The 13,635-nt window shown below is 44.8% G+C and overlaps 1 protein-coding gene across 1 annotated transcript; it reads right to left on the reverse strand.

Moving 5' to 3' along the window:
* Window positions 1–5,162: 5,162 nt before the first annotated feature.
* LOC133767249 (gamma-crystallin F-like) lies at window positions 5,163–7,588 on the reverse strand. The gene is made up of 3 exons (XM_062201618.1): window positions 7,580–7,588; window positions 7,237–7,479; window positions 5,163–5,435 (listed from the first exon to the last, which is right to left on the reverse strand). The coding sequence occupies exons 1-3, from the start codon at window positions 7,586–7,588 to the stop codon at window positions 5,163–5,165; spliced, it is 525 nt and encodes a 174-aa protein (XP_062057602.1).
* Between the last annotated feature and the right edge of the window lie 6,047 nt (window positions 7,589–13,635).

Here is a 13,635-nt window from a genome sequence, read left to right on the forward strand (position 1 = left end):
GGCACTGCAGGCTGCAGCTTTACCTGCTATGCCACAGCGCCGGCCTCCCATTTTCTCTTTTTTTCTTTTGGGCGGAGAATGACAGAGAGAGTGAAACTCTTCCATCTACTGGTTCACTCCCCAAATGCCTGCCAATAGTCAGGGTTAGGTCAGGCCCAGGCCAGGAACCTGGAACTCTTTCCAGGTGCAAGGACTTGAGCCATCATGTGCTTCCTCCCAGGATGTGTTAGTGGGAAGCCTGATGGGAGACGGAGGAGCCAGGACTCCAGTGGGCAGTTTAATATGGGAATACAGTCATGCAAGCTGTGGCTTAAGCCCTGTGCCACAAGGTCCACTCTCAGCACTTATGACTTTTTTTAAAGATTTATTTATTTTATTTAAAAGGCAGAGTTACAGAGAGAGAGGGAGAGTCAGAGAGAGAGATAGAGAGATCGATTTTCCATCTGCTGGTTCACTCCCCAAATGGCCACAATGGCTGGAGCTGGGCCAGAGTGAAGCCATAAGCCGGGAGCTTCTCCCAGGTCTCCTACAAGGATACAGGGGCCAAAGCACTTGAACCATCCTCTGCTGCTTTCCCAGGTGCATTAGCGGGGAGCTGGATTGAAAGTGGAGCAGTTGGTTCTCGAATGACTTCCTATTTGGGATGCTGGCGCTGCCACAGCACTGCCCTCAGCACTTCTGACTTTAAATACCGTCTGTGTACTGATGACTGGCAAACAGATCTCCAACCCATGTCTCTTTCTTGAACTCCAGGAGAGTATAATCAATTGTCTGGTTAACACCTCCACTTGGATGCACACAAACATCTCAAACTCTTCTTCTCTAAAGCAGGTGCAAACCCCTCCCCCCTGTAGTCCTCTCTGAGTGGAAGGTGCCTTCATCCTTCTAGTTGGTTTCTCAGACCAAATCTCTCTCTCTCACCCACATTTAATCCATCAAGATATTTTGTTGGCTTCACCTTTTCAAAAGCAGGTCTTTTCACATGGGAGACCCGGAGGAAGCTCCTGGCTCCTGGCTTCAGACCAACCTAGCTCCAGCCACTGTGGCCATTTGGGGAGTGAACCAGCAGATGGAAGATCTCTCTCTCTCTCTCTCTCTCTCCCTCCCTCTCCTTCTCTCTCTCTGTAATTCTGCCCTTCAAAAATAAATACTTTTTATAAAAGCTGTTTTTTTAAAAAAATTATTTATTTATTTGAAAGAGTTACAGAGAGGCAGAGAGAGAGGTTTTCCATCCACTGGTTTACTCCCCAAATGGCCACAGTAGCCAGAGCTTGGCCAATCTGAAGCCAGGAACCAGAAGTCTCTTCTGGGTCTCCCATGTGGGTGCAGGGGCCCAAGCACTTGGCTCATCTTCTTATGCTTTCTCAGGTCATAGCAGAGAGTTGGATTGGAAGTGGGGCAACTGGGTTTCGAGCTGGTGCCCATATGGGATGCCGGCATTGTAGGCAGTGGCTTTATGTGCTACGCCATTAGTACCGGGCCCAAGCTAGTGTTTTTTAGAAGGTCATGGAAAATGTTTATCATGAAAAAACTGTGTATGGATCTCATTTGTTGCACCAAAATACATGCATCTTTTAATTCACTTTTTCCATGAACTTTTTGAAGTACCCTTGTACTCAAAACCTGAGTCCTCATCTCAGTTTCACTACCCGCCCTAAGCACCTGAAAGCCTGCTTTTACCTGAATGTGCTCATCTGTTTGCTTCCTCACTCCTTCCTTTCTTCTTGCTTTAAAGCTTATCCAAATAGTCTTCGCAGTTACTAGTAACCAAAATAACCCATATTACGAAATACTGTATTCATTATTCTAATTTTGCTTTTAGGAAAAAAAAAATCCTTGGTTTTCAAAGAAAACTGGAAAGCCCTAGGTACAGGTAGCTCAGAAATTATTGGAACAATTCAGATAAAAGGAAGTGAGTGGGGTGGTAGTGAAAGTGGAAAAAAAAGTCAGCTTGTGCTGATTCTTACAGGACCTTTTCACACTCACAGATCCTGTGGCCAGCTCGCTGCAGCCTCTTGGAAGGGATGTGGTTGCAATGCTTGTGAGGAAGCAGCAGTGTAATATGCTTCTCCTTGTTGGTTTTTGCTTATGTGAACTTGAAACGGTTTTACACACTCCATCATCTTTCTATTCACGTCATTTTGGCTTTGGAGTTCAGGTTCCAGATGCTCTCTGTGAGCCTTCTAAAGACATCACTCCTGTCTCAGTTATGATCTGATCAACAAAGCTGTTTGCCTTCCAGATCTGGCCTTCGTTATCTTCCTGTCTTCTCTCTTACTGCTACCCCATGGGCCCCCCAATTCCTCAGCCAATTTGAATTATCAGCGTTTCCCTTGTATGTGCCTTGCTTCCCTCCCTACAGGGCAAGATTAATTTGTGACATTTCTGTGTCCTTTCTACCCATATTCCCCAAGGCACAGAACCCAACAGTAACAAAAGTAGACACTTGGGGAGCATTGACTGTGTGCCAGACACTGTGCTAAGTGTTTACAGGCATTCTATCATTTTAACTTCACCCCATAGAGATCCTCACTGCCCTGACAGGGTGTGCCCTGCCCAGACACCCTCAGCTCTTATTTGCCAGCTCTGTGTCCTCAGACTCCAGCTCCTGCAGATGGCCCCTCACCAAGGAGGAGAGGTAAAAGGCTTGAGGTGTTTTGTGTCTCTCCACCCCATGGCCAATGGCAAAGGGGATCAATGTGGGAACGCAAGCGCTCAGAGCCTTTGTCTCAAGGCAGGAGAGACCAAAGCGTGATTCCTGGTCCATGGCTGTTTCTGAAGCTCAGGCCAGGTTGACTTCTTCCTCTTGCCTGTCTCGCTTGCCTGCTCCCTCATCTTTTCTCCTGGGAGCTCTTCTCCAATCCCTGGTCTATGATCTGTGCCTTAGGAAACTCAACCCAATATTCTTGCCTAGCAAGCCCAAGGTAAAGTTGAGATTCAAATCCAAGTGGTTCAGCTCCAGTCGAATTTTTGAGTTCTAATCACTCTGTTAATATTGCTTGTTATTTCAGTGTGATAATTCTGTTTCAAGTTCTTTTTTCTAGAAAATGTTAGATATTTTACAGAATAAATTTTAGAAAGGTAATTTTGTTTATAGTTCTCAGTATGGTGCTGGCAACACTCAAAATCCTTTCTAGTATTGAATGGGGTTGCATTTGAAGCAATGTCAGAATACTGGGATGGGTGTCTCATACTTCTTCTATGATGCTCCTATAGCCCTTTGAACTTGTGGATCTCTATTATGCTACTGGGATAATTTATTAATAACTAAACCTATTTTAATTGTAATATTAGAATTTAATTGAGTCTTCTGTTACCCTATGTGCTCTCAAAGGCAAAGACCCTGTCCTATTCATTGTTGTTCTCCAGAGCAGAACAGAGTGTCTAGAATGGAGGCATTCATCTTTTCAGATATAATTCTATATTATAAAAAAGTAGATCTAGAACTGTGGTTTTCAAATTTCCTTTGCATAAGCATAACCTAGGTGATAAATCTAGAAATCTGCCTTTTTACAAGTATCCCAGGTAATTCTGATGCTGGAGATCTTCAATTCATTATTGACATTTTGAAAAATGATTTTATAGGGTCCAAATACTAAATAATAACCAAGGCACTTGTATTAATCTGTGGTTCATCACTATAGTGAAATACCTGAGGCAGGTCAATCTTATGAAGAAAAGTGGTATATCTAGCTCACAGTTTTAGAGGCTGGACGTCACAGGTCAGGCTGCTCCCTTGGTTGAGCTTCTGGTGACGGCTAACAGCAGATGGCAGCACAGTGCTAGTAAATGTGGAAGCAAGAGCTCATAACACAAAACCAGACACCAGAGAGCAAATTAGGGTCCAATAATCTCCTCCAAGGACATGCTCCCAACTGACCAAAGGACCTCCCACTGGACCCTACCTCTTAAAGGTCTCACCACCTACCAGCATCACACTGAGTGCCAAGCCTCCAGCACACGAACCCTTGGGGACAAACCAGGACAAGCCACATGCAACCACAGCAGCACTTACCTTATAAATACTTACTCTGTAGTAGTTACTTGGTGCCTGGTTCCATTGTTAAGAGACTTGCAAAGATTAAATAATCTGTGTTTAGTCCCTATGAGGTGAAAAGTGTTATTTCTCATTTTTGCAAATTAGAAAACTGAGGCTCAGACATGGTAAGAAAGTTGTCCTTCTACCTATAGCTAGTAAGTAGATTTGGACCCAGGTGTTGGAGCTCAGAGCCTGTGCTCTTTTCTTTTTAAAGGACACAGTTTTTGGCCGGCGCCGTGGCTTAACAGGCTAATCCTCTGCCTTGCGGTGCCGGCACACAGGGTTCTAGTCCCGGTTGGGGCGCCGGATTCTATCCCAGTTGCCCCTCTTCCAGGCCAGCTCTCTGCTGTGGCCAGGGAGTGCAGTGGAGGATGGCCCAAGTCGTTGGGCCCTGCACCTGCATGGGAGACCAGGAGAAGCACCTGGCTCCTTCCTGTCTTCGGATCAGCGAGATGCACCAGCCGCAGCGGCCATTGGAGGGTGAACCAACGGCAAAGGAAGACCTTTCTCTCTGTCTCTCTCTCTCACTATCCACTCTGCCTGTCAAAAAAATAAATAAATAAAATAAAGGACACAGTTTTTAAATTTTTTAAAAAGATTTATTTATTTGAAAGGCAGAGTTATAGAGGCAGAGAGAGGGAGAGACGGAGAGAGGGAGAGAGAGAAAATGTCTTTCGTCTGCTAGTTCACTCCCCAGATGGCTGCAGTGGCTGGAGCTGTGCCTATCTGAAGCCAGGAGCCAGGAGCTTCTTCTGGGTCTCCCACGTGGGTTCAGGGGCCCAAGGATTTGGGCCATCTTCTACTGCTTTCCCAGGCCATAGCAGGGAACTGGATTGGAAGTGGAGCTCCGGGACTAGAACTGGCATCCATATGGAATGCTGGCATTGCAGGCAGTGGCTCTACTTGCTATGACACAGTGCCAGCTCGAGGCTGTGTTCTCAACTACTATCCCATACCACCCTTTCTACTGAAGTATGTAAGCAAACCCACATCATTCCTAGCTTTATCTCTGCTGAACCATTCCAAACAGACTGAAAGGAACAGAGGACCACATTACTGCATGAAACACACAGGAAATATTTTATTAGCTTCCAGATGGAGAAAAGGGTAGAATAAAAATATTTCAATAGAAATCCACAGCTCTCCTCAAAGAGCCCACCCTGGCGTTCACGGCCCCCCAGTCGTGGTACCGCCTGTAGTCCCCCGGCCTCAGCAGGTACTGCCGCCCTCTGTAGTTGGGCAGCTCATAGAGTACCCAGGAGCCCTCCAGCACATTGAAGGAGTGGATCTCACTGAAGTGGAAGCGATCGTGAAGAGAGGAGCAGTCCTCTGTGATCTCTACCATCTGCCCTCTGAAGTCCTCCCGCTCGTAGATCCTGATCCTGTGGGAGCTGGCCTGTGGATTCAGCAGACAGCAGATGCCGAGAAGTCAGAGAGCGCACCTTGTTTTGGCAAACAATCATACATGTCCCTGGGGAATGTGTATTTCTTTTCCTTTTTTTATATCAAAGATGACCAAATCACAAATTTTTCTTACAGCAGCAACAAAAAATGAATATATCCCATTAAGAAAGAAAGAAAGAGAAAGAAAAAGGCAGGAAGGCAACAAGGAGGGAAGGAAGGAAGGAAGGAACTACCAACACCAAGATTGCCTTGTAGAGTTGGGTGGGTTGTACACTGTGAAAGTCAAGGGGGCGCCATTCATATTGACTATGATAGAAATGGTGCTTTCTAGGTTTTCTGGGGCCACAACTACATGCACCATACATGCTGGCCCTATTTAGCATTTTTCTTAAGTAACAATTTTTATTAATTTCTTTTGTGCTCTTATTCTAGACTTAGATGGTCTGGGGTTCTCCTTGGATGATATGTAAAAGAAATTAGATATTAAAATAAAAAGACAACGTGACCCTGGCAAAAGACATTGTTTTGAAGCTTAATAGCATTAGAAGTGGCTTGGGGGAGAGGAAGTCAAATTGCTTCCCCCAAAGTGAGGCACAGCTTGTTGGTTATTCAGGAAGAAAGTTCAGCCCAGGCAATCCCTTAATCCCTTCTTTTCTGCTCTAAGCCCCACTACACTAAAATGCTGAAAAGCAAGAGCCATCATAAAGATTGAATTTCTGTTCTCAGCTCTAACATATGCTTCTGCAACTCAGTTTTAGATGATTAACAGACATAGAAGTTCAAGATTATGAAGGAGGCCTTCAAGGTCAAGCAAGTGTAAAACCTTTAGGCAAACACAAAGTTGAGCAGTTTGTCGTGGGCACTTGTTCTCCCTTCCTCTGCTCTTCATTCCCAGCAGGTACCCACTGTCTACATGGTTTTCTTCTTCTGCCATTAAGACTTGCCCTAGGAAGGATTCCAATACGTGGCTCTGAGGCATACAGAGCTGCTAATAAGGCATCTTCCACCTGGTCAGCACTCCAGGGCTCACAGAGGATGCTGGCGTTGTTGCCTAATCTGATCTTCATGACAGCCTGGCACATGAAGATCAATCATTATAAGCCTTTTCTTCTTTTGGGAACAAATGAAAGAAATCCAACTTTTAAGTTTCCTAATGCCAGCCTGGATTCTGTCAAGCAATGACACGCTCTGAGGAGGTTTAAACCTCACAACAGTAGTACATCCATGGGAGGCAGTCCTAGCTGTGGAATTCCAGGCTGCTGGGGCTTCATTTGGATAACAGAGGGCTTAGCAGGAGCTACTGGAATCCCACTGCTGGTTGCTTGGTTTGCCTAAACAAAAGGCGGGGTTAGAGGTGTTCACGAGGACAGTTTGGAGGGGGCTTAGTATGCCGGTGAATCTCCTTTTACGCTCACTGATATCTTACACATTAACCACACTTGTTAGCTCCATTTTACAAGTGAAAAAGGAGGAAATAGCTCAGGGAACTGACCTAAGGCCTCCTGACAGCAAGGAGTTCATTGGCTGCTCATTCATCACCTTGGCATAAACTCTCGGACCTAAATCCAGACTACTTATTTCCTGGACGGGGAAATTTGTTTTTTAGCAAAATAAAATAAAGTGCCCAGTTAAAAACATTGTGTCGCACACTTTCTCAGTGGCAGGAAACCTTAGAGACCTCAACAAAGGAGAGTAGAGGGGGAGCCAGGACACAGCAGGCTTCGGTCCATCCCTGCCGAGTGTGAATGACACCTGCTGATGTGACTGCGAGGGGCCCAGAGGGAGGGACTCACGTGGGGGATGAGGCGGCAGGAGCGGATGGAGTCGCTGAGGCCCATCCACTGCTGGTAGTCGGGGTACTCGCCCCGCCGCAGGAAGTACTGGCAGCCCGAGTAGTTGGGCTGCTCATAGAGCATCCAGCAGCCGCTGTCCACGCGCACCGAGTTGCAGCGGCTGAAGTAGGGCTGCAGGTTGGAGTGGTCGCTGCTGCACTCATAGTAGCGGCCCTGGAAGCCCCGGTCCTCGTAGAAGGTGATCTGCAAGGCAAGGCGAGGAGAAAGCTCCAGGGCCTGCGCAGACCCCCGGCCCCCGGGTGCCTGGTCCCCTCCCGGGGCCCTGGGCGCCCGGCGGGCTCACCTTCCCCATGGCTGGTTGACCCGGAGGATGCGAGTTCAGTGTGTGGGGCCGGCAGCGCGGCGGGTCTATATAGCAGGAGCGCTGCTGCGTTGGCAGGAACAACACAAAAGGCGCCCGCGGGAGCCTCTCTCTTCCCCTCTCGTTTTCTATATAATGACCGCGGGAGTGGGGATTTATTGTATGTTTTCTCTTAGACTCTCCAGAGCTTTCGAACTGATGACCTGGATAAACCTGTCACCTGATGCCTCTCGGGCCTTTCAATGAAGTCAATTGGGAAACTGGAACTGAGCGAAGAAGCATAACGAGTTAATCATTGTCATGCAACGTTTAACTTACCTTTTTAAATTTCAAAATGGTCTCTTTTCAGGCAGTAATGGAAAGTCAGGACCAAGTCTGAAGTCACAGTGGCTGGCATTTAGATTAGATATTGATGCAAAAATGTGAACACAGGCATGATCTTGGCTTCTCCATAGGGTGCTCAAAGGACAGTGGGATTTTCCTTTGCCTGGGAAGACCGCTCTGTGGTCTCAGCTGTCGGTGAAGATGGTGGATATGAGATAACTAACACTCCTCAGGAAGGAAGAATGATGGGGAAGCCCTGTTCAAGCACCTGCTCTCAGCTCTGCTTCCAGGAGGCTGGGTAGACCAGGGACATCTGCCCCCACATGGCAGGCAATGACACCCTCAATTCTGGGATTCCTGGGTGACCCCTGAAAGTTACTACTGGTAATTTTCTGCTCAGTGGTTTTGCTAAGGTTAAGCTTAGGCGAGCCTCGCCGCTGACAAATGCAAAATGATTCACGGATCTAAGACTTTTAAAACCCACATTCTTGCAAGGACTGTGCGTTTTGCTCCTTTGGGCTCCACCTTGGTTACTCCCTGGTTGATGTTCTGACTCTGGGGTTTAGAGTCTTCCTTTCCTCACATCGCCCAGTAGCTCTTGGTGATCCAGTCTCTTTTGAGCAGGGTGTGTCAACCTCAGCACAATTTTGACATTTTGGGCCCCAAACTTCTCTGATTCAGGGAGGGAGTTGTCCCCTGCATGATAGGATGTCTATCAGATACATGCAAGTGGCACCACTCTGCCATGTGACACCCAAAATGTCTCCAGACGTTGTCAGCAAATTCTCTCTCTCTCTTGTCCTTGGGAATCATTGCTTTAGAAGAAGCTAATCCTCCTCTTATGTACCTTATCTCCTTCCTGAGTTTGGATTCTTGCTACTTAAACCAACACTAAAAAATAGTTTTCCTTGAATGAATGTCAAATGATCCATAAAAGTATAATAAGCACAGTCCATCTCTGTCTTTTAAAAATTACAAATTTTGTGGGAAATATGGAACTGATAAATTGGTAGAAAAGAGAAAGAATTTTAAACTATAGTCCTACATAAAAAAAAGAACTGTTGATGGTATTTTAAAATTCTTAATTTTCACCCTTTGATCTAGTCCTTCCATCTCTATGAATTTGGCCAGGAAATTCCTTAACAGTGCATACAAAAATTATGCACAGTGGCTTTTTGTCTGAACACTGTTTACGATATAGAAAATTAGATGCAAATGAAATATCTAAAATAGGGCATTAATTAAATAAATTATGGAACACCTGATTGGAGACATGTTATACAGCCATCAAAAGTTCTATTCTCATATAACTTATTTAAGGGTATGGAAAATGCTCACTATACATTAAATTAACAAGACAGCAAGTATAATGTACCCTGAAAACTACAAAATGCTGCTGAAAGAAATTGAAGAAGATATAAATAAATGGAGACATATTCTGTGCCCATGGATTTGAAAATTTACTTCATTTTTTTAAAGATTTTAAAATTTATTTTCTCAAAAGACAGAGTTACAGTGAGGCAGAGGTAGAGGCAGAGAGAGAGAGAGAGAGGTCTTCCATCCACTGGTTCACTCCCCAGATGGTCACAAGGGCCAGAGCTGCACCGATCTGAAACCAGGAGCCAGGAGCTTCTTCTGGGTCTCTCACGCAGGTGCAGGGGCCCGAGCACTTGGGCCATCTTCTACTGATTTCCCAGGCCATAGCAGAGCGATGGGACAGAAGTGGAGCAGCTGAGACTCTAACCAGTGCTCATATGGGATGCCGGCACTGCTATGCCACAATGCCAGCCCTGCTTACTTCATATTGTTAAGATGTCAGTATTACCCAATGCAACCTGAAGATGTAGTATAATCTCTATTAAAATCGCAACGGTTATTTTATGATTTAAAAAAAATGGAGAAAAGCATCCTGAGATTCATATGGGATCTCACAGGGCCCCAAAGATCCAAAACAGTCTTGATAAAGAACAGACTTGGAGGACTCATGCTTCCTGATTTCCAAACCACAAAGCCATAGAATACAAAACGGTGTGATGTTGGCAAAATGAAGAGACAACAGACCAATGGAGTAGAGCAGAGTCCAGAAAAAGAACCTTGCGTGTACTTTTTAAAATAATTTATTTATTCAGAAGGCAGAGAAGGAAAGGCAGAGGGTGGAGGGGGAGAGAGAGAGGAGAGAGAGGGAGAGGAGAGAGAGAGGGAGGGAGAGGGAGAGAGAGAGATCTCCTATCTGTTGTCTTACTCCCCAAGTACCTGCAACATTTTGGGCTGGGCCAAACCAAAGCCAAGGACCAGGAACTGAATCAGGGTCTTCCACGTGGGTGGCAGGGAATCAGGTACTTGAGCCATTACCAGCTGCCTTCCTGAGTACACACTGCATGGAAGCTGGCAGGACTTGAACCCAGGTACTCTAATACAGGATGTAGGCATCTCAAGTGGCAGCCCAACAACTGCACCAAATGCTTGCCCCAAACATATTGTTAGATGAGTTTTACAAGATTGCAAATATTAGTCAATGGATAAAAGACAATGTTTTCAGTAAATAGTGCTGGGAAAACTGGATCTCTACATGCAAAAGAATCCAGTGGACCTTTACCTTACACCATATACAAAAACTAACACAAGGCCTGCGCCGTGGCTCAATAGGCTAATCCTCTGCCTGTGGCGCTGGCACACCGGGTTCTAGTCCCTGTCAGGGCGCCGGATTCTGTCCTGGTTGCTCCTCTTCCTGGACAGCTTTCTGCTGTGGCCCGGGAGTGCAGTGGAGGATGGCCCAAGTCCTTGGGCCCTGCACCCCATGGGAGACCAGGAGAAGTACCTGGCTCCTGGCTTCGGATCAGCGCGATGCACTGGCTGCAGCGCGCCGGCTGTGGCAGCCATTGGAGGGTGAACCAACGGCAAAAAATGAAGACCTTTCTCTCTGTCTCTCTGACTGTCCACTCTGCCTGTCAAAAAAACAAAAAACAAAACAAAAAACTAACGCAAAATGAATCCAAGACCTAAAAGTAGGATCTAAAACTATAAAACTCTTAGAAGAAAACATAGGTAAGAAGTTCATGAAATTGACTTGACAATAATTTTTTGTATATGACACCAAAAACACAGGCAATCAAAGTAAAATACAGATAAATTGAACTTGATCAAAATTAAAAATGTCTGTATATCAAAGGACATGATCAATAGTTAAAAGGCAGCCTGTAGAATCAGAAAATGTATTTGTGAATTGTATATATTTGGTAAGGAATGACTATCTGGGCTATATAAAGAACTCCTATAATTGGACAACAACGAAATAAACTGATTAAAACATTGGCAAGGGGCTTGAATAGACATTTCTCCAAAGAAGATGAACACATTGTTGACAAGCATAGGAAAAGATACTTAATGTCACTGATAATTAGAGGAATACAAATTAAAACCACAATGAGATAACACCTCACACTCAGTAGAAAAGGCTATTATTAAAATAACAACAGGAGGCCGGCACTGTGGTGATGTGGGTAAAGCCTCCCCTTGTAGTGCTGGCATTCCCATATGGGTGCCAGTTCTGGCTGTTCCACTTCTGATCCAGCTCCCTGCTATGACCTGGGAAAGCACTGGAGGATGGCCCAAGTCCGTGGGCCCCTGCACCCACGTGGGAGACCCAAAAGAAGCTCCTGGCTGCAGATCAGTTCAGCTCCAGCTGTTGCAGCCATTTGGAGAGTGAACCAGAAGATGGAGGACCTCTCTTTCTCTCTCTGCCTTTGCCTCTCTCTAACTCTGACTTTTAAATAAATAAATAAATAAAAAACAACACAGAAAAGAACAAATGTTGATGAGGATGTGAAGAAATTGGAACTGTTATGCCCTGTTGGTGAGGATGTAAGTGGTACTCCAGGAGGTTAAAAATAAAGTTACCATATGCTCCAACAATTCCACTTCCATTTATAAAGCCAAAAGAATTGAAAATAGTATCGCAAAGAGATATTTGCATGTCCATATTTATAGTAACATTATTCACAATATCCAAGAGGTGGGAGCAACTCAAATATCCACTGACAGAAGAATGGTTGAACAAAGAGTGTATATATGATGGAGTGCTCAGCCTTAAAAGACACGAGATTCTGGCATATGCCACAACGTGGATGAACCTTGAGAACACAGTAAATGAAATAAGCCAGGCATCAAAGGACAATTATTGAAAGATTCCGTTTATTTGAGATATCTGGAATAGATTTGTAGAGACAGAAAGTAGAATATTGGTTCACAGGAGATGGGGGAATTATAATTTTAATGGGTGCAGTGTTCAGTTCTGTTAAGCCTGAAGATGTGTGTGTGTGTGTGTGTATGCCAAAGGAAAAAAGGAATTAAGAAAGCAGGTTACAAAACTTTTTAAGCAGGGCCAGCATTGTGGAGCAGTAGGTTAAACCGTGGCTTCTGATGCCAACATAGCATATCCGAGTGCTGGTTCAAGTTCCAGTCACTCTGCTTCCCACCCAGCTTCTTGCTAGTGTGCCTGGGAAGGCAGCAGAGGATGACCTAACGGCTTGGGCCCCTGTACGCACTCCGCGTTTGAGACCCAAATGAAATTTTTGGTTCCTGGCTTTAGCCTGGCCCAGACTTTGTTGTGGGCATTTGGGGAGTGAACCAGTGAATGGAAGACCTCTCTCACTCTGCCTTTCCCTCTCTCTCTTTCGTTCCACCTTTCAAACAAATAATTATATAAAAAATGCTTTAAGCATTATGAACTAGTTAAGAAAACACAGATGCCTAAAATTATATGAACCAAAATGTCAACTGTGCTTATTGGCAGAGAGTAGAATTGGGGTCTATGGCCATGCCACCCTGAATGGGTCCGATCTCATCTGATCTTAGGAGCTAGGCAGCGTCGGGTCTGGTTAGCACTTGGGTGGGAGAGTAGAATTGGTGATAACTTTCTATTATTTTATTTAAATATTTTTTCAGGCCTCCACATTTTTAAAAAAGATTTATTTATTTATTTGAAAGTCAGAGTTACACAAAGAGAGAGGAGAGGCAGAGAGAGAGAGAGAAAGAGGTCCTCCATCCAATGGTTCACTCCCCAATTGGCCACAACGGCTGGAGCTGCGCCAATCCAAAGCCAGGAGCTAGGAGCTTCTTCCGGGTCTCCCACGTAGGTGCAGCAGCCCAAGGACTTGGGCCATCTTCTACTGATTTCCCAGGCCATAGCAGAGAGCTGGATCAGAAGTGGAGCAGCTGGATCTCGAACTGGCACCCAAATGGGATGCCAGTGTTTCAGGTCAGGGCGTTAACCCACTGTGCCACAGTGCTGGCCCCAGGTCTCTGCATTTTTTTTTTTTATGACAAATTTGTTTTACCTCAAGTTAGAGCAAAGAGAGCAATAGGTACTCATTATTAAACTACTGTTAAAATTCTATTGTATTTCAGTAAACAAATTTAATGCTTAGGTAGCAAATACACCATGAATATAATTTTGAATCTTAACTGCAATGAAAAATGATATCAAACACCTTTTCAGGTTACCATTCCATAAATACTTCTTTGAAAAAAATATTAAATCATTCATTAAATATTTATGTATTGTTTATTTCATTCCTCTCCTAGTGGAAAATTAGCAACTTTCTGTTGTAAATATTATTTGAATAGTTTGTACATAAAATTTTTTCCATGCTTAGAATTTACTTCTTGGGATAGATTCCCACAAATGGATTCACTGGATTAAAAGCTTGATCAAA

The sequence above is a fragment of the Lepus europaeus genome, chromosome 1, assembly GCF_033115175.1.
Source record: "Lepus europaeus isolate LE1 chromosome 1, mLepTim1.pri, whole genome shotgun sequence".
Taxonomy (NCBI): domain Eukaryota; kingdom Metazoa; phylum Chordata; class Mammalia; order Lagomorpha; family Leporidae; genus Lepus; species Lepus europaeus.

Coding starts and splice junctions, on each gene's coding strand:
- LOC133767249 (XM_062201618.1), bottom strand. Junction 5,436..7,236: donor CCTGCCGCCTCATCCCCCAC/GTGAGTCCCTCC, acceptor CTGAATCCACAG/GCCAGCTCCCACAGGATCAG.